Here is a 23587-nt window from a genome sequence, read left to right as displayed (position 1 = left end):
GTAGCCAGGACTAAGTGCCACACCAAAATTTATGAGGTGCAGCCCAGCCAAGCGATTATTCATTCTCAGTGTGTTGTCTCCTGTCCATTACTTCAGCTTTTGGCAGGAATTTCTAATGTGCAAACATTCCTTTAGGGGACTTGTTCACATAAGCTGCAGCATGTCACTATTTCTGGAAACCTTCAAGCAGCCCATTATGATCAGGTGGTCATGTTTTTCTAGGACAAACAAGTCTGTTCAGACTTTGTCCTGTGGAATTTCAGGTTGTTTGTACCGTAACCAGAGGGTCCGTCTACTGGACATTGCTGTCCTCATAGCAGGTTCTGGCCACACCTAACTCCATCCCTAATTACAGCTTGACTACAACTCAGAAGAGCAACTGAAGTCAAGCCTCCACGTTATCCTTCATAACTCCCTTCTAGAATTTTTTGACCTTCCATGAAAGGCTAGCATTAGTGTTTGAAAATATCCAGGCTAACCAGTATCCACCATAGCACAACACAGGTCATTTTATCCCTGCCTGTTGCTGTGACCTCACAGGCCTGGCAGGCATGCTCTTCACATTCATGTGTGTTAGGACAAAGCAGCAACAAATCATTTGATTGCAGGTCAGCAGGAGTAACACTTGCAATTACTGTACAACACCGATGGTACTTTACCTGGGACCTAGTAACGCAGAGACTAGATCTTTAAATAAATCCAAGTGCTTATACACCAACACCTCTAATTATATGGCATAAGCTTAGAGGCTTCTTCAAGTATTGGACCTATACTAATAGGTGAATTAATAGCTAAATCCAGGTGTTTTTAATGTCTGTTGCTTAGATCTTTTAATTGCCTTTTGGGAATACTTTCTCTTTTCTTGACTGATGACATTACAGATTCAGAACAAAATGCTTTAGCCTTGTTCTTTCGGTTTACACTCTACTCCCCCATGCATGAAGCACAGCAGTAGGGACACTTCAGGCAAGACCTTTCAACAGCTGATGCGTTTCTGTGGTCTCACAAAAGCACTAAATGGCACTAGTCTCAGATCCCTTTGTCCACAGCAGACTACATTTCAAGGCATGCAGCATGCTGTAATAGGTTAATTTCTGCTCTGTCTGGCAGGCAGGCAACAAGATGTTTGTGATACTTTAATTTCTCTTAAATTAACAGTGTTTCAATCTGCCCATCCCCACCTTTTCAATCTGTACTTGTGAAACACCCATTTTGGTTGACAAGCCACCATTAACATTCTGTGGTCATTTAATCCCAAATGCTCACCTATGACTTCAGCTTCCTGATCTGTGTCACCCCTTTTCCAAACAGCTCTGAAGCGGTTCACCCCACTGTATTTGGTGGAGGCTTGACTGAGTTTCCCAAGTCTTTTAACCAAGTTCCTCACCTGCTAACCCAGAATAAGAATTTCACTACAGAAGACTACTAGAAACTCACAATGCATCTCAACAACAGTTTCAAGCAGATGCAGTTCAATAAACTGTTTTTAAACTACTGCTTGTTTTTCAAAGAAAAGGTAGCTTGCCCTTTTTTTGTTCCCTCAAGTCCTTGAGCTTATCCTGTACAGAACACGTCCCATCAGTCCTTGTGTTTGATAACACACAGTACTGGGATCAGGACCCCACTTTGCCTCAGCAGCCCTAGAGGCTTTCAAGGGCAGAAAGACAGGCCAGATAAAAGAGGTTTTATAGGTCCTCCCTGCTGAATGGCACTTAACAACTGGGTGTAAGGTCACCTGCAGCAATTTAGCACCAGAAGAAGAGTTATCCCTCTATAACTAATGTTGCACCAGCTAGCAGATAGCTTCCACACTGCTACCCTTCACCACAGTGTAGGGGTCTTTGGCAAAGCAGGGAAGGGCACTTCTGGCATGCCTAAGTCAAGAGAACGTAGAAGAAGGAAAAAGAGGGTCTCTGCTGTGCACTGGGTGTTCATGAAGAAAGGTATTGCCAGAACAATCTAGAAGCACTATAAACCCCAACACATACTACTGCTTAGAACCCCTAAATGCACAACTGCACTGGAATGCCTTCAGTGTGTGTCAAGGCCCATTCTAGCTCAGGGAACGTTCAGTCACCTCAGACCTGCTGCCCAACAGCTGCGTTCACAACTTGTTAGTCTGAACAGCGACATCATGCAAGACAGAAGCCTCCTCCTGTCCCCAAGCTATACTATCATTCATTCCCGGTGTTGTCCCAGTAAATCTGAGGACAATGGGATGGGACGTCCAGATTGTTGAAACTGCATCACTTATACCTGGTAAGGCAGCTGGTATAAGTACCAGGGGAGCCAACAAGCCTGCAGGTGAAGGATACTGAAGACTTCTGAAAGATGTGGGAGAATAAATAGCTCCCTGCCAGTCAGCTTGATTGAGCCAAAAGGGGAAGCAATGCTCTAAGTTCCCTATTACCCTGCACATCTAAGTTCCTTGAACAGGAAGCCTGGGAGAAGGGCAGACCCCACCTCCCTATGGACGCATCTGCATTGAGGCCAAGCAAGTCTGCTTTCTCTGTTTTTGAAGAGTTGCATGTGTCACATCTCCTTTCGCTGAGTGCAAGTCAAGAGGATCTGTTCCCTTCTGCACTCCTACACTCCTATAGTGCTCACAGGCAGAGAGGTCTTTACTCATCCTTGTTTATTTATTAGAAAATCCCTACAGGTTTAGGCATTTAAAATGAAGCATTAGTTACATGGAATACATGCCCTGAAAGTCCAGAAGTTGCTGGATTTACTGCAGAGGTGGAGTGGGGCCAGCAGTGACCCAGTAACCTCTGCAGAAGATGCTGATACAGCTGTGAGACACTGGCAGGGCAGCAGCAATCATGATCCAACCTTCTCAACATAGTTAGCAGGATAGAGTCCAACTTGGCCAGTGAGGAGTCGGCCCTTGCACCAGCCCTGCTCATCTTCCTCACTAATCTTCATTAATTCTTCACCTAAAAGCAAAACCAATTATTAGGAAGCAGCCTTGAGAAAAGTAGCACGGCATTTTTCCCCCACCTCAGAGGAGCTGATAAAAAGCCCAATGAGTTACTCTGATCACCAGTTTTCTCCTCTTATGGCACTCTGTCTCATACCGCACAGTTAAATCAGAGCCAGAGCTGCTGACCTCTTCAATAGCTGTGCTTGGTACCACCCCTGGGCCAAGGAACTTCAAAGGCAGACCTTCACTTCCACTGTTCAGCATCGGACATATTTTTGTGCCCTGTATTTCTGCCTGCTTTCCTTCCCCCAGAGGAACATGCTTACAAGTCTAAGAGATCAGAAGGATCTCAGAAGTTTCTTTCTCAGTAGCTCCTCTGTAGCAGGTGGGAAGGAAATGTAAGAGGCTGATAAGCTCTGGCTGTTAGGATCAAAAATGACTATTCTATGATGGAGTGTCTGGTTTGGCCAGCAAGGCATGGAATAAACTCATTTCTAAGACCATGACCAGGAAAGGCTTTTAACCTTTCCACTTCTACTTTGGGAAGGGGCAGAAAGGTCCTCTTCTCCATCAGTAGGAGGTCACACGTCTGCCAGAGAGGAAGGTCTGACTGCATCAGTAGGCGCATCCCGCGCTGGCAGAGGCTCAGAAAGTCATCTGCTGTTAAGCTTAAGCCCTACCAGTGCACGCTGCTCAGAGCGGATGCAAAAAGGGGATGACTGAAGCTAACCAGTCATGCCTCGTTACATCTGCTGGGCGGAAAGAGAGAGCGAAGAGTCAAGTTCTAGAGCACCCGTATTGCAAGATACTTTAAAGCAACAAGTTAGTGTTAGGACAATTACTAGTATGGTAAGAGTACAGCATAGACATTGGCCTCAGGCACAAGCCCCTGCTCTGAAGGACTTCAGTGCCCTTTTAAAACAGGTGTATTCTGGAGAGGTACAGCACAAAGATTCCACGTAAGACTCATAACGAGCACAGTAAGAGACACTCTCAAGATCCAGATGTCCTCTTGACGTTGAAGGTGGCACGTGCAAACTAAATTTAACTGAAGGAAGAGAAAGGGGAAGGGTCTGTTTGCTCTAGCATTCTCTCGCTCAGTCCTCTGCTGCAAGCCAGGATCTCCACTCTCAACATGCCCATTTTGAGCAACAGTTCGCATAGCTGGTTTTGGCCAGCTGAACTCTGCCTTCAGTGGTGCATGACAGTGAGCTGAGCTTTCTCCTGAAACAGCTATATTCTGGTTACTTCAAAGAACAATCCAGACCACCTATATAATTATTGTACCAATGGCACAAGGGAGAAGCATTTAATAAAAGTCTCAAGATACAATGCAGAATAAAATACCTTAAGAGGAGGCAAAAAGGATCTGTTTTATCACTTGGGGTCTGCTCTCCCTGTGACCAAGGCCAAGGCATCTCTTTTTACGTGACCTCACACTGTCCCTTAGTCTAGAACAGGATGGCCTTCCCAGTGTATCATCCCCCTCAGAGGAGCTGGTGATGGGTCAGGCCGGGGGAAGAAGAATATGTATTAGTTCTCAAGGGGACATCCAGTTCTTGAAGAGGGTTTCAATCAGTCAGCCCGAGTGAGGACAGCAAAAGGTTAGTGAGAGATTAGTGCTTCTGTACCTGCTTTAAAGCTCAGCTCATCAGCCTCCTGTCCTGTGTAATCATACAGCGCTCGTACCCGTACACCTGGTACCTTTATGTCCTCCTCATGCCCATTGGCATCCAGGCACTTCTTGGGAGTGTCCTCATCTGACCACTCTGAAATGTCTTCCTTCCCTCCGCTTTTATGTGGAAGGAGAGAGGGGACAAGATAGTTGTTAGCAGACTCATCTCACCCACCTCTGCCCGAATCATGCACCACCCTGACTCCCCTGCTAAGACTGCTGTGCCCTAGAACAAGGTGCAAGAAGCCCAACAGCCAAGCGAAGGTCAACAGGGAGGAGAGATCCCAGGAGATACTAGATCTGGTTAAAAGTATCCCAGCACTACATCCCTGAGGGCCAGGAGGGTAACTCATTCTCAAAATATTTCCCCACATGCACACTCTTCATGACCTTATCCTACTCTAGCAGAACCTCTAACACAAGGAAGGCCAATCCTAACTGGAGAGCCCAGCTGTTTCCCGAGTTATTCCAGCCAAGAATAAGACAGACAGGAAAAGCAGTCTCCCATCCCAAAAAGATGTCTAGAATGCTGTTTTCCAAGTCAGGAAAAAGAGCAGAGGGGAAGAGCAGCAGAGGACAGGCACCTGGAACCTGAAACCCCCTGAAAAGGCTACATTCCATACTAACTTCACATGGGTGGGTGCCTTCAGGCTGTCATAGAAAAGGCTGTTCTGCTCCTCTTGATAGGAAAACCTGTAGATTGGCAAATAGGGCCCCTGAATCCAATAGACTGAAACACAGTAGTGGCCTTGAGACATCTCTAGATCCCCCTTTTTTTCTGCCCAGTTCACTTAGGCCAGTTCACAGTTAAAAGCACGAAGGCTGCTGGAACTGTAGGACATGAGTCTCTTCAGGCTCTCCCTGTTGTCCAGCTTGCCTTCTGGCAAGGGAAGCGGCTATACCCAGGTTTATCAAAAAGTACTCAGCACCATGCCAAGAAAAAAAATTAAAATCTGATGCCTCCATTTAGGAAGCAGTACAGCTAACAACTCTCCTCACCCTGTGTGGGAGGAAGAAGAATTGGGGAAATGCATGCCAGAATCTCACACAGCGTTCATCTGACTGGGCCAAGTCTCATCACTGGAAAGATCTGTACAAGGAAGGTACCTTGTGAGGCAGTACATGTTAGACAAAAAAACCCCACCACCCAACGAAACCAAGCAGCTACCCTAAACCCTGTTTTTTCTACATTGTCTCTTCCAGAGCGGCATGGGCAAGAGACAGGAAGTTAAGGGAGAGATCACAGCCATCGATCCAACTCATGCATGACCCTAGGCAGGACTGTGCTTTGCATCAGGACTGATGTCCCCCAGACTCCAGCCCTTACTTTTGCCTTGTCTGCAGAGGGGTCTGAGAGACAACACCATCTCGTGTAGGCAAGATGCTGGTCAGCGTGACATCGTCAGCCATTTTGCCACTCTTCTCCTTCTTGGTGATTGCCCGCTGCGTTTCAAGGGACCATTCCTGTTCAGGGAAAAGCATTAACACCATCAAGCCACTCCGATACAAAAGCTCTGTGCATCTTTTCTGACCAATACAGAAGGACAGAACACCAGGTCGTACTGCAGCTGTGGCTGGGCTGGTCAGCCAGATGGCCTTGCTGGCATAGCAGGCTCACTCCTGTTGAATCCCAAGGTGCAACAAGAGGAGCTGTTAGGAACTTGTCCCAAGGCCCTGAGCACCACCTTCTGTTCTTTGACCTTGCAGCTGGATGGCTAGAGTATTTGCTGTTTGGCAGGGTTGCACACGTCCCTTTGGGCACAGAGAGCTTGCAACACAACAGAAGTTTTAGAAGAGCCAAACATCCTGGGCCTATCAAACAAAGACAAGGTCCTTCCAACACAAGACTAGCAATCCACCGATTTCAGTAAAGCAGCTAAATGTCTGAAATAGTAATAATACACTCTAGAATGCTACATCACCTCAAACTGAGGCCAATTCATCGCCATGCCTGGTCCATGAGTGTTGCGCCACCACTTCAGGTCCTCCTGGTTGTCCGCAGCCATGATGACTTGGTAGAGATCTCGATACAACACATGAAAGCTACGACCAGGAACAGACAGAACCACCAGTAACCAACTCCCTCAGCAGTTTCCCAAAAGTCAAATAGGAAGGAGGAGTGTAACCTCATGCACAATTACATACCATCTGAAATCCCACAGGATTAAGGATGCTAGACCAGCATCTGTTTGACCCTAGGAAAACAGAGCCACCCCTACAGAAGAGCTAGCTTGGCAAACGGGACAGGCTTGTTTGGTGTGGCAGCGGCAAACATCTGCCAGCTCTCAGCACAGCTCATCAAGTGAGCGTTGAAGGAGCCTGGCACATTCTTGCACACAGGCTGGGAGGTGTCGCAGATTAGTTACCTCCACCTTAAAAGCACAGGAGCACAGAAGACTTTTGCCTGCACCTATTTCCCCCATGTAACTCCTACTTAGGGCAGCTTGTGGGCTTACAGTGATCGTTATCTCTCAAAAGGTCTCTTTACTCAGGGCAGAATGAGTGTAATAGATACTAGAAGGCAACAGAGCTGCACTCCTCAGACTGGGATTACATATAGCAACATGGAGGCATTTCATGGAATAGAAACATCCACAGGACAGTACTAGACAGTAGCAGAAGAGTTCAGGGGCAGAAAGAATCCCCGCTGGGGAACCTGGCACTGTCCACCACCAGACACCCCAGAACTGGTCAGTCTAAAGGGACTGTTCTAAGACACACCTGGAAGGGGAAGGAGCAAGACCTGGCAGGTGCAAGCAGGCAGCTCCCTTTCACAGACACCGCAACTGGTACCTCCCGCCAGAGCCCAGGGCATCCCAGGTTGGTGGAATTCCCTCTGTCTCAGAGCTGGTACCTTTCACTGGTGGAAAGGTTGAGATGCTGGTGCAAGTTCAGGAACATCTCCTTAAAGAAGCACAACCGCTTGCGCTCTGCTTCCTGACAGCCTTCAAACACTTGCTCCATGTCCTCCATGTAGCGGGGATTGTAGCGGTTCAGCTCTTCCAGCATCTTCTCATATTGATCCTTACACTGTATCGACCCAGGAGGACAGCAGTGGTGAGATGTGTTGCCTTGATGATGACAGTCACCCTGCTCTGGCTTGGGACTGACAAGTTGTTTTTTTTCCCCCTGCACTGCTCAATAAATACACCACAGAAAGAAGAAGAAACCCCACAGCTGATATCCCAGTCCATTGCTCTCCTAATATTCTTGGAAGTTCTTTGTTCTCTCTCGCCACCCTCTTCCATAGGAGGGTCATCTGCACTTTCACTCACTGGTCAGCAGGCAAACCAGCTACTTTTGGTGGCCAAGTCTTCAGCTTTGTAGCTCCCACTCCCCACACCAAATGCCCTATTTATTTTTTTGGTTTATTTAGATCTTGCCTAACATCAAAGACAGAGACACCTTACTTAGTCTGAAGTGTCAGTCTCACTCTCTTGAATCTCAGACAACGGGATCTCACGCTTTCTCGCAGGCTTCAGCAGAAGCCATTTCACTGAGTGACATTACAAACCTCAAGACGAGTATCCTTGTGACCCACATCCATACAACACACACTCACCTTCTCGGCCTCTTGAGTGCACTTCTCTACACGCTCCTGCAACTTGCGCAGCTGTTCCTGTGAGACAGAGGAGTCTGCCTTGGCATGGTTCTCCCTTGTATGGGCTGTTTTCTCCTCCTTCCGTGCTGCATGGTAGTTTTTCTTAGAGGTCTCCACCTGTAGGACAAAGATGCAGAGAAAGCCATGATCCTGACCATGTTGGTCCTCCATTACTCAGCAAGGGCAGGTTACCATTTGTTGCAATCAGCAGCAATTGTTTCGGCACAGCCTAACAAGAATGCCGATTCGGCGTTTCCTAAACCATGCTACAAAGGGAAGAGGTCCCTCCGAATGATCTCTTTCAGTGCTCACCTGCCATGCAGGAGGAATACAGAGCCTGCTACCAAAGGCTTCCCACATGGGAAGGAAGCTACAAAACCACCAAGAACAAGGGACCATCGAGACATCCCTCCCTCTCTGGCATTCTCCGCTACTCTGGCTAAACCCAGTTTGTTTGGCCAGTGGCTCTCGGGCAGCCAGCTGGGCTGCCCTTATCCCTTCCCCGTTCACACCGCTCACGTCTTTCATCTTCTTCACCCAAGGTTTCTGGGCCTTGCGGAACCCATCCTCTGCCTCCTTCGTCTCCTTGAAGCCTCCAATCATCTGCTTGTGGTAGGCCTCCTTCTGCCAGGCCTTGATCTTATCTGAGTCTTCACCAGCCAGGTGGTTCCGGACACATAAATGAATTTCACTCAGTTTGTCTGCAGCTGTCAGGAAGGCGTGCCAGGCCTTCTCCAGAGTACCATACTGTGGACCTGCAGGAACAAGCACCAGAGGGGCTCTTACACCTCCTGCCCACAGAAGGGAACACAAATTCTTTTCCTCCTACACACATATGTTCATATGGAGGCACTTAACTCTCCTCTGTGACACAAGTCAGCCAGCACTGACCGGTCTCCATACAGTCCCCACAGGCAGCATCCAGACTGGCTGTTACAGCTGGCAGAGGCCGGCATTTCTTCCTGGGCAGCCTTAGCTGTCCCAGATGGTGTCTGCTAGGAGAAAGTTTCTCTAGGAAGTTCTCTTCATAGACCCGGCCTCAGCTTCAGGACAGACAGCAACACTAGTTCATGACTGAGGCTAAGCTTCTGCTTCACCAGAAGATCCTCTGGGGCAGGTGTCCCACTGTTTCCCACTACTTTGTGAGATGCTATCAGTTCAAGCCCACTGCCACTAAATCACAGCATTAGTAGTTATCTGTGACTGGAGGAGGAGAGGCAGCCAAGCCATCCTTAAAAGGGGAGATCTGCAGCTTAATTTAAGACTTGGACTGCCCAAGGACTTGCCAAACTAAACAAATAGACTTTTTTTTTTTTTTAACCAAATGGCTAACAATGTAGAGAACACCTCTCCAAGTGAACCAGAGGACTGGCTACAGAAACAGACATACACACACAAAAGAGACACCCCCAAGTAAGTCACCCCTTTCCTGGAGAAGGGAAACCTGTCCCCAAGGAAGCAGCATCACCTCAGTAAGAGATAGCACTCAAAGAAGAGTGCAATGACTGCATCCTGCTCCCAGTCCAACCTGCCAACTTTACCTTTCTCCACATTGGTCCTCCACTTACGGGACCACTCTGTCAGCTGCTGGGCATAGTTCTTCTCTATCTTGGCTCGCTCCTGGAAGCAGGAGATTAAGTCATTGCAGAGCCGGTACCCATCATCCACACGTTTCACCGTCCGCCTGTAGTTTCCAGCCTGAAATTTCACACATCATCATTTATACTGTACTGGATTTTGTATTCCTTCAGAACAGACAGCAGCAGGTCAACCATCACATCAGAGGGAGCACAGGCCCTTCCAAAGCCAGCAGCTGGGCTCAGACCCTTCTGTGGCACTCTCTCAGGAAGACATAGCAGTGGAGGGAAGAAGCCGAGATGCTTTGCTTGCCTCTCACAGCTCAGATCAGCGTCAGCTGAACAAGGAACTCTGATTCCACAGCATCTGTGGAAGAAAGGGTCACCTCCTCCCTGCAGTAACACACCGTGTGTTACTGAACCTCCCCAGAGTTCCTCCCTTCTACTCCAAGAGCAACATGCCACCCAGAGAACTGGAAAACTCAACCCCCTAATTCCACTGGTGGGAGGTAAGAAGACATTTGTACCTCCATCAGACTCCAGTTACCCTTCCTTACCTCCCAGAAACTGCCCCCAGGAGCCTCCCCGCCAGCATCATCTTCTGATGACATCACCCCCTTTTTCTTGCAGCAGAGAATTTTTGCAGATTTCAGTTAAGCTGAGAAGAGAGAAAAGTCATTTCTAACATAGCACTGGCTGAGCCTTTGCAGAGAGTACAGTTCTCCATGACTCTTGGAGCTGGGGGAGCCCAACTTACTGCCCTGCAGGCAAGTACAGGCATCGCTGCACCTCCAGTGGCAGATGGCTAGACCCAGCAGAGATGCCCTGAGATGCCTCCTCCCTCCCTGCGGACAGCCAGCCTCCTTGGCAGGCCTGTAGCACACAGGGAAGGCATGCTGAGGAGGACAATCTTGCCAAACCTCAGCAATACAGATACCAGAGATGACAGAGAATCCAACATCCTTCAGCAGCACCAGACATCTCTGCTGACATTCCTTTCTTCACCAAGGCCCTCAATAGGGTAGCAAAAGCTACAGAAACTGGAGGTAGCTAAAGCTATTTGAAGTCTGCCCTGAAAGACTTTAAATAAGTCTTCTGTCAATGGAGATGGCTCCAGCTTCCCAGTATGACTCAGGATTATGGGATTACAACCACCGACTGGAGAAAACAAGGCTGAGCAGTCAGCAGGCAGGCATGTCTTGAATGGGGAGGAGCCTGATAAGCTGCCCACCAGCTGAGCTGGGCTTGAGCAGAACTACAGAAACATGCTGGGGCATACTCAGCCAAATGGCACTGCAGCACACATGCCAAATGCCCAGCAGCACCGCTTCCCCAGAAACATCCCTGTAGAGCTGGCATTTTCATTATGTTCAACTCTCTCACTGCATTAAGCTCAAAATCTAGGCCAGAAGGTAAAAGGTTCCTCTCGTCCTCTGTTGTCTCATTCCCCCGTGCTAATCTGCACTGCCAGTTTGTTCCTGATGCGGTGCAAGACTATGATTTTCTGGGGGAGAGGTTCAGGGTTGCTTTTGTGCAGGACAGAGACGGAGTAATGGAGAACGGCCCAAGCCCAGTCGCTCGCACACAAACCCGCTCCATTCAAGGCAAGCCTGGGTTAACACAGCATAGACGTCCTTTGCTGCCACTTCTCCTCTTGCACATTCCTAGTTATAAAAAGCTTCCCTCACACCCCAGAGAGGTATCTGCTCATTCTGCCAGCCCACAGAGCACACAGCAGAGAGGAGGAAGATCAGGTCAAGAGTCCACATCTCCCACCTCCTGCAAATCCTTCTCAGTGGCATGAGCCACACCGTGAAGCACCCCAACACAGACTGCAGGAATTCCCTGCATTTCCCCTGGAAACACTTCGGCTCCGTTTGTCACGTTACATCCCGTGCAGAGTGTCAGAAGCACATTAATGCTGCTCCTCTTGGGTTTCTACAGAAGGCTGAGTGTGCTGAATTCCCATCACTGAAGCAAGCTGTCAGGTGCATGAACCTTGAAACCTGAAGAATACCCCCACCCATGCCACAGGCTGTCCCTGTCCCTCCCCACCATTTGTCAGCGGGCTGCAAAGCTATTTTCTGTGCCTCCAGGGCACACAGCTCTACTCCTGTCCGTGGTAACCACATACCTGAAAGCTGAAAGTGAGACGCCGCAGGGGAGCGGTGGGCAGCTGGCAAGTATGTCCTGAGCTCTTCAAACTGTGAAAAAGATTGGAGGAGACAGAGATGGACACAGTTAGATACTGCTGCTCCTTTGCAGGGATGCTGTCTGTTCTGATGCATTGCAATCCCAGGGGTGTCCCCCTTCTGCCAGCTACTAGGAGGAGTACCCTCTGATATAGCAGCTGCAGCCACTGTGCCTCCTGAGATGCCACATTCCAGCACGTAGGAGAGATGCCAAATCCTTGTGTCACAAGATCTAGCCCCAGAGAGAGTTTAAATAGAAACATTGGGGCGGCATGACAGCACTGTGCGGGAAAGGTAGCATCACAACAGCTGAGCAAAGGGAACAGCTCGGGCCAGAATGGCCTAAAATAAGCACGCTCCCCAGGGACCGTACATGGGGCCTGGTCCCCCTTCACCGTACAGCAGCCAGGTTAGCAGACCCCACCACCCCCACGCACCGCTGCACGCACCTTTACACATAGCTGGCTCTGGGAGAAAAAGGAAAGGACACACATATGCTTCCTCCAGTCCCTTTTTAATAAAGAAGACTGATACACAAGACTAAGGACTTGATAACCCTACATGTAAAAAACAAAGCCATAACCCACAAGAATGCATATTCTGGGCTAGAAGCCTACACTCCTTTAGTAGCACAGCCCCTAGTACTGCCCGACAGGCTGTGGCTTGCTACCAGCAGAGCCTGTTTGTCCCTTGGTTCTGTACACTGTCCCCATCACGTTCTTAGAAATAATTCTTATTTTGCCATTGTGGTATAGGTAACTGTCATCAACTTTTCACAGAGGAAAGGGAAGTAAAAGGCCTGCAGAGGCTAAGGGACACAAGGGCAGAAAGAAGCATTTTTTGTTTACCTCACATTCACTTCCCTGGAGATTTACTTCAATCTCAAAAGTCTATGTATTTTAAAAACAGACAAGCAAAAAACCCTTCTTCTCAGTCCCTAATGTCCGCTCGGCTTAGGCTGGAAGGTCAGGGCAACTGGGAGTTAATACAGCCGAGAGAAGAAACTGAAAAACCTGGGAGTAGAATTTTTAGCCAGACATTAAGACAGTTTTGGAGGAGGAGTGAAAGAAAATAGGAGGAAAGAGAAGTGGACTGGGTTACCACAAACAGACTAGTAACCTTTGGTGGGAGGGGAGAAGAACTGGGACACTTTTGCATGATCCAGGTCACTGGATAAAAGTTTATATAGCTCATCATAAACCTTCTAAGACTTCCTAGTGCCTCCCCAGTAAAACCAGACCAAACATTCCTGAAATTGCCAAGATTAAAAAACTTCATGAACGTAAAAGTTATGTAAAAGTATACTTAAAACTGCCCCAGATCCTTTTTTTCTTTCTCCCAGTGAAGACATAGATCAATTAGATATGACAGATGAAGGCTGTGTCACTTTTTCCACACCACACTCCCATCCCCACTTTATCAGGAAGCAGTGAATCACAAACATGCCTTCCATCTCTGGTTTCCAATTCGGGCTGGCTACACAGCGCTAGGATTTGGGGGTAAACGCGGAAAGCTGTTGTGTGTCAGAGCGTGCTTGTTCATTTGAGGGGACAGTCAAGCAAAAAAAAAAATCCAAACCCTCGAATCCATTCTTCCTGCAGTTCCCACGTTTGAATTTGAGCCATACCTACGATTTTCTGAGGAATTACAAACCCAAATAACTAGTTTTACTATCACCAAGATCAACAGGCTCTGAAACATAATAGTAGCTGTGCTGGATCAGACTAAGGGTTCCCGTAGCCTCATAGCCTCTGTAGAGAGCAGCCAAGAGCAGATACCTTCCCTCGCTTGGAGAACAGAGCGAGCATACACGATGCCTCCCTGCATGCTCTCCAAGCTTCTAACCATTTGTTGACAGGAACTTCCCGAGCTAGATGTGGCACCTATGAATTTAGTAACACTCAAAAGAATTTCACTTCTACTAATTTCTCCAATCTGATTTTGAACCCACATGAGTTTCCAGTATCCATGATACCAAGTGGCAAAGTGTTCCACAGCTTAAGGCTGTACTGTAGTCATCGACATAGTAGCTAGGTGGGAGAATACAATAAAGTAGTATAACATTTCTACAGGCTAATCTCCATGACCCGAGTAGCAGCCAGTCAAGTACATATTTCCGTAGCAGTTGTACAGACTTTATAGAAGTCCAGAAAAACCCAGCCTGGTAGAAGCAAAAAGGTCAAAGAACAAGGAGGACCAGGCTTTTTCTGGACTTTACATACTGCACGAGCCCATGTCAGTCAGCAGATCAAATTGGATCTGCATGCAGACATAGGGAATCTACTCGGTACTGCACACAGGGGCTGAAGAACAGCTGCTGCTGTCACCCTGAGCCCTGAAGATCAAATAGATGGCCACTCCACCCCTTCACGCCTAGTTATTCCTGAAACATGGCATGTGTTGTGAGCCACCAAGAGCTTACGACCAGGGAAAACCCAAGTTTGCCAGGAAGAACAAATATATACGAGTTATACATGCCAAAGCCTGGAGGCTGTTGTACAGCAAAGCAGAGATGACAAGGGCTACCTTGTGGGCAGGCTGATATAGCAGGAGCCACCATGTGATTCAGGAGGGCTGGCAGAGCCTGTGGAGTATGAGCAATATAGCTGGAGTTATACTGGGTCAGCTAGAGTTATTTGTGGGTCAGCACCACCGAACAGACTCCTTCAGATGCCACTGCCACCTCTGCTAAGAGGAGACTATCTAGCAAATTATATTTGCAGGGCAAAGGAATGTTCATCCCCGCCTTCCCACTTCCAGCTCTCACAGTTAAGAGCTACTTGAGACCTTGCTGCAGCTCCTGCAAGAGAAGGTCTCTGAAGGAGGAAGGAGAGAGTGATTACATGTCCATTCACTTCACACCTTGCAGGATTACAGATGAGGGCATCACAGGCACCACCACAACCAGCAACATCAGGCAGACAAACTGAACCACATAAGTGAGATTTCTGCAGGGGTACAACCCTTTCTGCTAGTAGTGTTAGAAAAGGTCCTTCCTTCCTTCCTTCCCCCAAATACCTGCTCTCACTTATGACAACTTAGTTTATTAGGCCACACCTGCTACCAACTCCCTATTAAGTTATTAAAAATATGTCTCTTGGTCTTTAGCTGCAGAAAGGTAGAACGGCTCACGACTGCCTCACTTGTACGAAGCTCCACTTGGGGAAATGCCAGAGGGCTTGTCACAGCAGAGCTGCTTCCACCTTTAACCATGTTGTTAATCTCACCCCTACTCCAGTCAGTCACACATCCCAGACCACAGATCCCTGCCCTCAGACCCAGGTGTCAGGCTAAAACCTTCCCTTTCAAAACAAGTGTGAACCTGGCAATGCACTGCAAGGTACATCTTTTTGTTTCATGTTTGCACAACACGAGTACAACAGGGCCCTGACCCACAAATAAAACTTCTAGACCGAACAGTAATAATCACTCTTCTCCGCTTCAGAAACCTTTCCCTAAGGCAGGTAAACCACAGAGATCCTCTTCCCTCTACACCACACTCCAATACTTCCAGCCTCCAAATGCCCAAGGCATCGCTTCTGTGCATTGCTCGACTGCCTCCTGAGACTCCTTGTGAGCAACTGTGTTCCTAAGCTTGCCAAGAACAAGCCTCTGAACTCTACGAATGCTGAAAGGACTGGTACATGCAGCCCTGCAGGAGTTCACCCCCAGCAACAGCTTCTGCCCAACTCTTCTGCCCTTTCGCAAGTGCAACAGCAAACACGGGATGCAGACACATATAGGAACAAGCTGAGCTATATTTATCTAGTAATAGAATAGAGATGTTTTTATTTTAGACCAGTTTCTATATAGGTGTTAAAGCCAAGCTAAGCCAGAGTTTTAATCGGGAATGGGCTCCTACTACCTAATTTCCACCTCAAGACAACAACTTACACCACAATGCAGCAATGTGAGATTTCTGAGGCCAATCTGAGTCCCAGAGTCACTTTTCTGTATAGCAGGCAGTGGTGCGGTTTTCACTCCAGGGCACTTCTGGTGTAGGTTGCAAATAAACATTTTTAATCTGAACAATCCAAATACACAAAAGGACGACAGTCTCCCTCTCCTTACAGGAAAAAAAAAAAAAAAAAAAGACATGAAAATCCTTTTTTTTATTCCTGTTAACTTGTTGTGAAACTAGAGAGCTGGAGCTGGGAGGTTCCACAAGACTCCAGCAGTGTAATGAACTGGATTGCTGTTGGTATAGCAGCTCTAGGAAGGTCCCTGATGGAGAGAATGAAATGGAGCATGTGCCAAGGTGTCCTTTCCAGCCCCAGCATCTCTGGAGGTGCACAGCCAGTAGCTCTGAACCAGTGGCTGTAACGATGCCCAGTAACGTGCTCGCCTGGAGCACGTTATATAGGAGGACTGATATTTACAGGTGTACTCACCTTTCTGAAGGGAGGGCAGTTCTTCACTACAGCTAGAGAGGATGCTGAGTAACAAGATCCTCCCAAACTTCCTTTGGAGATAGTTATAGCTCTGGTCACACCCTCGGTAGAGTCACCTGACTGGGACAGGGACTAAAAGCCAGTGTTTCCCAGCCGCTCCCTAAGGACTGAAGCCTGCCAGGGCTGCCTAATGCAGTTTCGAGCAAGATTTCAGCTGATCTCTCCCGCCAGGGAGAGGTCAGAGACATCAGGCAGAACAGTGACTACACACAAAGGTCACTTGGGCTACGTGCAGGCCTGTAACAGAAGCCCATCTCACAGACAACGATTCTCTGGAGATCATGCGGCTGCCCACTAGCAAAGCTCTCCGTGATTATACCGAAGTACTAAAATGCAGACAAGATCCTGTTCCACTTAAAGAGCTGCGCTCCTGAGTCTACATGCTGCTTTGTTACTCTTATTTCAGACCACAGCTTCTTTATACCGGTCATCTTCACATTCAGACCAAGCTAACGTACTGAAGATGGGCATCCCCCTGTGTGCTACCCCAAGCTGTTTTCAAAATGTCCATGCAGAATTAAATAGTTTCCGCATTTATTAGCTGCTCCCTGACAGGTTCTCAGAGGCCAAGGCTACAAGGCAGGCTTCTACCAACACATTGCTGCTGATCTAAGGGTTAACATTCCTGACTGACATAGCTTTATCAAGTAGAAATCGTTTCACCAAGAAAAGCAAAAAATTTGCTTTCTTTTCCAGTATGATGTAGGAGGTCTGTAGTATTATGGGAACACAAATCTACCCTGGTTAACACAGCAGTATGAGACAGTGTTAACGAAGGAATGTATTGGGCTATTAAGGTCTGTGTTAGGAAGAATAACTAGGGAAAAACTATAAAAAAATTTATTAATAATCTCCAATATCCACTGGGTTGAAGGAGAGAGGAAATCAGTGCTGGATCATAGGGTACCATACTCTTAACAGGGCAACAGGTCACGTTCACTTCGTATGTTCCAAATGGTTACTGGAATAACCTTGACAAGTATGCTGTGTCTTGTATTTAACAGGCAGCTACAACCAGGAGCTGTAGATAGCTTAACAAGGAGACACATCTGAGCTACCAGAAAAAAACACTATAGTACCCTCCCTTCTTAGCCCTGTAAGCTAATAACAGCACAGCTCCCGTTCCACGCAGTAGTCAGGCATGCCCACTTCCCAGTCCTCACAGTCATTGTCTCACCCTTTTCTCAGGGCAAGGTTTATAACTCTTGCACATGTTGAGAACCTGTAATCTCTACTGTCCCACTCACTGAGCCTCTTCACTTGTTTCCACACTGGGTACTTCCCAGGGTACCGTCTACCCTGCTGCATCATTCTCTGCAACCAAACACCAAGCTTGCCAGCAAACACATGCAATCAGCACTTCCCTTTTAATCAGAAGGGATCCCAAACAACTGGAAACTATTTCTTCCCAAATCACTGATAAACAGGTGTTTAAAGCTCCAGCCAAAAGCTATTATACCCCTCTCCACAGTAGTCTCAATCTGCACTGAATTGCAGACAGTTTTTCCAGGATATAATCTATATTTCACCTGTTAACGTTTTTTCTGCACTGTAACACCACTGCCTATAACGTGAAGGTAACTCATCACAACAGCAGGCTGAGCCTGTCCACCCACTTCTTTACTCAAAGCCTGGTTGGAAGGTTTTTTTGTTCAGATCTTTATGTGAACAGCAGTGATCCAAACAAGAACAAAAATCCCCCAGCCTCATCCAACCCTGAGCAAAGAGAAGAGAGAAGAGAGAAATAGTGTAAGGTGGTGACTGGGGGAGTTTCCTGTGGCTGGGGGCAGAGGGAAGCAAACTCCTGTAAGACCCTGTCAATGGAGTATTCTCCTTCTGTGATTGAATCACCTTACAACCCCCAGAGCAGGGATCAAGTTTACTTGAATGCATTAAGAAGTGTTAATGAAGCAGACCTGCAATCAATGGGCTCAAACAACCTTTAGAGGAGCCACAAGCCCGTTAGCTCTGTTCTAACACTGAGCTTCTGGTGGTTTCTTGCTTCACTAGACTGCACAGTAGTCAGATGTCTCCAGTCAGCCTTCTTGAGCCCTTCCTCCCATTTGGAAGCCCCTGTGGTTTTGCAACCCAGCTGCAGTTCTGCAACTTCTGGCTTCACTTTACCAATTGTTGCCTTTTCCATTAGCTGTCTTCTGAGGTAGGGGGAGTGGGAGATAGAGTTGGCAAGTCTTTTGTCATTCAGACCAAGGGTGTGGCAATCATATGGCCAGTGAATTCAAAGTACTGTATTTTTTTATGTCTTTTATGGGACCTGGCATGTTAAAAAGAAAGCATCGTTTGCTCCATAGACTTGAGAGAGCATTCAGTAACTTAAGACTCCCTTCGTAGCATCTCCTGCCTCAAGAAGAGTTGGGCAGATTCAATCACTTCGTAGGTTTTCCACTGCTAAAGCCACTCACGTGCCTTTCTGACAGACTTCCCAGAGGTACACACAGATAACATGGTTGAAGTTGGGCAGCCATTAGGAACTGGCCTGGACCGCGGCATTTTATACTTCATGCATTCTTCTTGAAGTTCATTATCCTGTATGTCATGGAGCAACTTTTATCTACTTTCACACTATCTGCGCAGAATCTGCTCTTTGGTATCAGTAGTGCTTCTTCAAATAAGTTTTTGAATCTCAAGCTGAAAAACAGGACTATTAATATAAATTACTTCATATCCCAGATGTTATCCAGAAGATTCCATGAGAACACAAGCAAATGGGACAGTCAGCCCAAAGGGCACACATTACAGGACAGATTTCAACTTTTCAGCATCACTGGAATGTCAGTTGCTTTTTTGGCCCATTGCTCAAAGCAACGACCTCAGCTTCTGATCCTCAGGACTCAGCCTGACCTGTGAGGAAAGAATCCTGGAAGGCTTTCTGAAAACAGAAGGCACAAATAGAGCAATCCAGTGGGCTTTATTTCCCCCCAATGGCTTCCTGATGCAGCTTCTATCCCACAGCTCATAACCCTGTTTTTTTGCTTGCATTGAGGTAGAAGCCTGCTGGAGTCAACAAGCTTTCACACAGGCTTCCACAGGTCAGCAGTCCTAGTACAAGGAGGAGCTGACTGAGAACACCAAGAAGCAAAAATAAATACCTAGAATCATTCAAAAAGTGAAATCTGTTGAATCTTCTCCCAATCCTCCACGAAAGCTTCTTGCCCTTGTCAGAGACAGGCAGCATGCCTGCTTCCAAGTTCTGCCCAGCAATGCTGCAGCTGGTGCAGCTCAGCACTCTCAGAAGCCAGAGAGGTCTGGCTCAGCAGCAGGGATTTGGGAAAGGGAGGGAAGTTATTGTCAACAGGTATCGTCTATAGGCAGCTGAGAAGACTGACCGTGACCCCAGCAGCCCAGGAGGAAGGTACAGTATCTTCCTGCAAACAGGAGGGAGATAGCGTGGGCAAGCCCATAGCATGGACGGGACTGAGGAGGCTGAAGGATTGCCAACACTGTTAGTTGTGGGTTGCCTGCAGCAATTCTAACTCCTCTAGCCTGGAAAAACTTACTGACAGGTCACGATAAACAGAGCCCTACCATAGTCACCTACTAAGAAAGCACAAAATCCTCCACAAGCCTCTAATGCCTCTGGATCCAGGCCCCCGGTGCCATGGAGATCTCTCACATGCCTCTTCAACAAACTACAATGCCCAGTGACAGCCACTAGATTTAACACACAAATTCTGACCATCACAAGTCTGAAAGGCTCCTTCCCATTGCACCATTCACAGCGAGGAAAACCACAGAAGGCTGATATATGATTAGGATGCCAGTCACACATATTGCCTTATAGCAGCGCCCAGCTTCAGCCCACATTCCAGCTTGAAGGAACATGAAACTAACATACCAGTCACCGAAACAAGGCTAGATGATCACAGCAGAGGATGCACTGGGCTCTCTGCATTGACATTGCACTCTGCACTTCTGGAAAAACTTGTGCCCAGACAGTCAAAGAGCATTTGGATGTTAAATTACAGGGGTCATCATGCCACAAGGTAGTGGCAAAAAGCTACCTCTTGAACAACTTCTTAAATCCTCTGAGGATGCAAAGTTCTTTTGTTACTCTTCAAAGAGCAAAATCCCAAATTCTTCACGAAAGCTTCCTGATACAGTAGTCACTGTTTTCTGTCCCAACCACTAAAGCTTTAGACTAAGATATTAAGGCTTTTTTTCCCCTAATCTGACACAGTTCCCTGTCACACAGTACCCTCTACACTCACCATGCCAAGTAACTAGCAGCAAAATAGCTTGCCCGATCAGAAAATATGTTTTAAGAAGATAAGAGTCCCTCAAAGGGCTTAAACAGCTCTCCTATTGTTTAGGCATTTCCCCCTGAACTCTCAAGAGCAGCCCAAATTCACACATCGCCGATCAACTGACAGCAAAAATAGAGGCAGTTTATTAATGATTTCTGATCAAGAGCATCGCTTTTTCCACTCAGGCTACAGACAGATACTTTTAGCTTTTGAGGTCCCAGTTCAATTCCTGGATGCCAGCCACAACACAGACCAAACAGTTCAAACAACAACTGAATAATCTCTACCCCCCAAGATGACCAGAATAAAGAACAGCGTATCCACCGTGCTCAGTGATACCATATGAGCTGTGACAGAAGCTCATGTTGCCCCTGGTGTGGTTCTCACCAGTTTTGCATCTCCTAAGAACAACAGTCATGTTACAAATATACCTGACTGTATCGCTGAATTTAAAGAAGATATATATATATATGTGTGTGTGTGTCTATGTACTTAAATTTTTTTGAAACTCGTGGTCATCCAGGGAAAGCCCAGAAGATTCAGGCTAGCTCTTGTAAAATCCATAATAACCCAGAATGACTAAAAGCACCAGCCTTTGTCCTGTGAAGAAGAAATTAGTTTGGGTCCCTAAGATTTTCAGGTTTTTGTGACTTAGTTACACACGGTCTGCCAAGGACCTGCAGCATTTTGACACAGCCCAGTCACACACAATCCTTACTCACTGACGTTTGATAACAGCATTCCAGGTGGGCAGTTGTTCTCAGGCCTACACATAGCTTACACACTGAAATTATTGCTTTTTACAGCCCAAAAAGGAGAAGACAGTCTTCAGTTGAACAAGTGTAGGCAAGCCAGAGATGCTCAAACTCATAGGTCAGAAGAAAAAAAAAAAAAAGGAAAAAAGCCAATAAAGCAATACAATACAGCAGGCACAGAATAGGGAGGGCAGCAAGCAGCTGATCCAGCTCATGCATTCATCCTGTTCCAAGCTGCAACTCAAAGGACAATCCAGTAAATATTTTAGGGAACTTCTAGTGAAATACCATTAATAACACAAAACTCGGTGAAAGCAGAACAGGCTCCGTCACCCACAAAGCGCATTGTGTGCTTCACAGAAAGGTGAATCCCTGCCCAAAGGAATGTGCCCGGTTACGCAAGGCACAGGGAGAAGCTCCACCGTGTCCCCACCCAGAGACCAGCTCACACCTGGCGCAAGGACACCCGGACCCTGTCATTTTAGCCCACACGCGGCAAGGGTGCATTCTGCTCCCATTACGCACCCAGAGCGACTTGAGTCATCCTAAAGCTTAGTGACTTCTTGGTGACATTTGAATTCCAGGGTGGAGCGGGAGGCTCTGCTAGGGTTCCATACTGCAATCAATTACCCTCGTATAAGAAATTCCTGTGTGCAAATTAGAGCGGCGGTTGATTTGGAGGGGAGAGAGGCTTGTCTCCCGTTTCAGGGGGTCGGGAGCCGCAGTTGGGCAGCAGAAAGGCCAGGCTGCTTCCTCGGGCCAGCAGCAGGCATCCCCAGTTGGCCAGCGAGCCGTCCCCTCGCCACCAAACGCCAAGCCTGAAGAACCGAAGCAGGCAAAGAACGCAGAGCTGGCACAGAAAGTGGGGAAACTGGTTAAGGCGTTTGGGCCGCGCTAGTTTCACTTATCGATGGCTTTGCGGGGACGGCGGCTCCCCCCCGCACGCAGCCACAAGTGACAGACCGGCTGCCGGGGCCCGCTAACGCGCTGCGTGTTCACCAGCGGCCCCTGCCCCGGGCCGGGGGGCGCGGAACCCAGCAGCCCACCGGGGCCAGCCCACACGGCGGCGGGCGGCAGCCTCGGTCGGCCCCGCTCCCGGCCACCAGAAGGGAAGACGAGGACGAGCAAGGCCACGGCTCGTCCCCTTTTGCCGTTTCTCCGCTCCAGCCGTCGGGAGCCCGGCTCAGCGCCCGGCAGCACGCCCCCCGCCCCGGCACAAAGCGGGTGCAGCCCCCCGAGCCAGGGCCCCAGCGCGGCTCCTCGCCCCGGGAAGCCGCGCTGCCCCCGGGGCCACAGCGCTGCCAGCGCCCGCGGCTCCGGTTTCAGCGGGAAGCGGCTCCAGGCGGCCCCGGCACAAAGGGGCCCCTGTCCCCGCCGCGGAGCGGAGGCGCTGGCCCCGGGGGGAGGGCTGCCCCCGCGGCCCCCAGCGGCGGGCCGGCTCCCGGCCGCTCGGTGAAGGTCAAGGCTGTAAGGCACGCCGAGGGACCGCAGCTCTCTCGGGAGCTTGCCCCAGCCCCCCCCGCGAGCAACCTGCCGGGGACCGCGGCCCCCCCGCCCTTCCCGGCCCCGCCGCCCTACCGGGGGTCTCCGCGCCGCGCCCAGCCGAGCCCAGCCGCCTCCCGCTCCCCTCCACCCCGCGGGCAGCGGCCGCCGGGCGCCGCCTCCCCCCCGCCCCCTTTCCATGAGGAAACTTTTCCCTCGCAGCTGCCAGCGCCTCCCGAGCCGGGCTCCGCGCCGGGACCCCCGGCGCCCCACGGGGAACAGGTCCGGCAGCGGGGAGCCGCAGCCCGGCAGGGCTGACCCCGCCGCTTACCTCACAGGCGGCGCGGCTCGGCTCGGCGCGACCGGCAGCGACCGGCCACCTGGGCTGGGAGCCGGCCGGGCCCTGCCCCTATTTCAGCCGCGGGACACGGGGGCTGCCGCCCCGCCTCCAGCAGCTCCCGCCGGGGCGGGTCCGGCCCGGGGCGCTCCGGTAGCGGCGAGGCTGCCCCCCCGCCGGGCCCTTGATCCAATTAACGGGCGGCCGCCGCTGAGCGGGCTCTGTCCGGGCAGGTGGGGCCGGGGCGGGGGTGGGAGGGCAGCGTCGGCCCCGCCGCCCGTTCCCCCGCGGCGGGGAGGGCCCGAGCTGGGCGGCGGGGCGCGGGCTGGGGC

The 23587-nt window shown here is 49.2% G+C and overlaps 3 protein-coding genes across 8 annotated transcripts in view; 2 read left to right on the top strand and 1 right to left on the bottom strand.

The window, feature by feature from the left end:
* Window positions 1–23587, top strand: part of DDB2 (damage specific DNA binding protein 2) — a 48947-nt gene that overhangs the window by 7246 nt on the left and 18114 nt on the right. The window contains exon 1 of one of the 2 annotated variants that reach the window (XM_055715364.1): window positions 23360–23488. The exons of the other annotated variant lie outside the window; for it this stretch is intronic. The gene's annotated coding sequence lies outside the window, so the exon portion shown is untranslated. Of the gene's footprint in view, window positions 1–23359; window positions 23489–23587 lie in introns of those variants that run through there. 2 annotated transcript variants of the gene reach the window in all.
* PACSIN3 (protein kinase C and casein kinase substrate in neurons 3) lies at window positions 2621–23392 on the bottom strand. Of its 5 annotated transcripts, none has more exons than XM_055715366.1 (12): window positions 23250–23392; window positions 11911–11980; window positions 10334–10434; window positions 9741–9897; window positions 8719–8954; window positions 8161–8316; window positions 7453–7628; window positions 6521–6641; window positions 5926–6062; window positions 5226–5291; window positions 4555–4715; window positions 2621–2936 (listed from the first exon to the last, which is right to left on the bottom strand). In XM_055715366.1, exons 3-12 carry the CDS (start codon window positions 10385–10387, stop codon window positions 2821–2823), a joined length of 1380 nt encoding a protein of 459 aa, XP_055571341.1. In that variant the 5' UTR covers window positions 10388–10434; window positions 11911–11980; window positions 23250–23392; the 3' UTR covers window positions 2621–2820. The 5 variants fall into 5 exon arrangements, with proteins under 5 accessions (XP_055571341.1, XP_055571342.1, XP_027660579.2 ...); XM_055715367.1 differs by lacking the exon at window positions 23250–23392 and adding an exon at window positions 23015–23097; XM_027804778.2 differs by lacking the exon at window positions 23250–23392 and adding an exon at window positions 21962–22329.
* On the top strand, window positions 20411–23236 carry LOC129736539 (basic proline-rich protein-like). Its single transcript, XM_055717029.1, has 2 exons — window positions 20411–20420; window positions 22335–23236. Exons 1-2 carry the CDS (start codon window positions 20411–20413, stop codon window positions 23234–23236), a joined length of 912 nt encoding a protein of 303 aa, XP_055573004.1.

Source organism: Falco cherrug, chromosome 7, assembly GCF_023634085.1.
Source record: "Falco cherrug isolate bFalChe1 chromosome 7, bFalChe1.pri, whole genome shotgun sequence".
Taxonomy (NCBI): domain Eukaryota; kingdom Metazoa; phylum Chordata; class Aves; order Falconiformes; family Falconidae; genus Falco; species Falco cherrug.
This window is presented reverse-complemented; position numbering and strand designations above follow the sequence as displayed.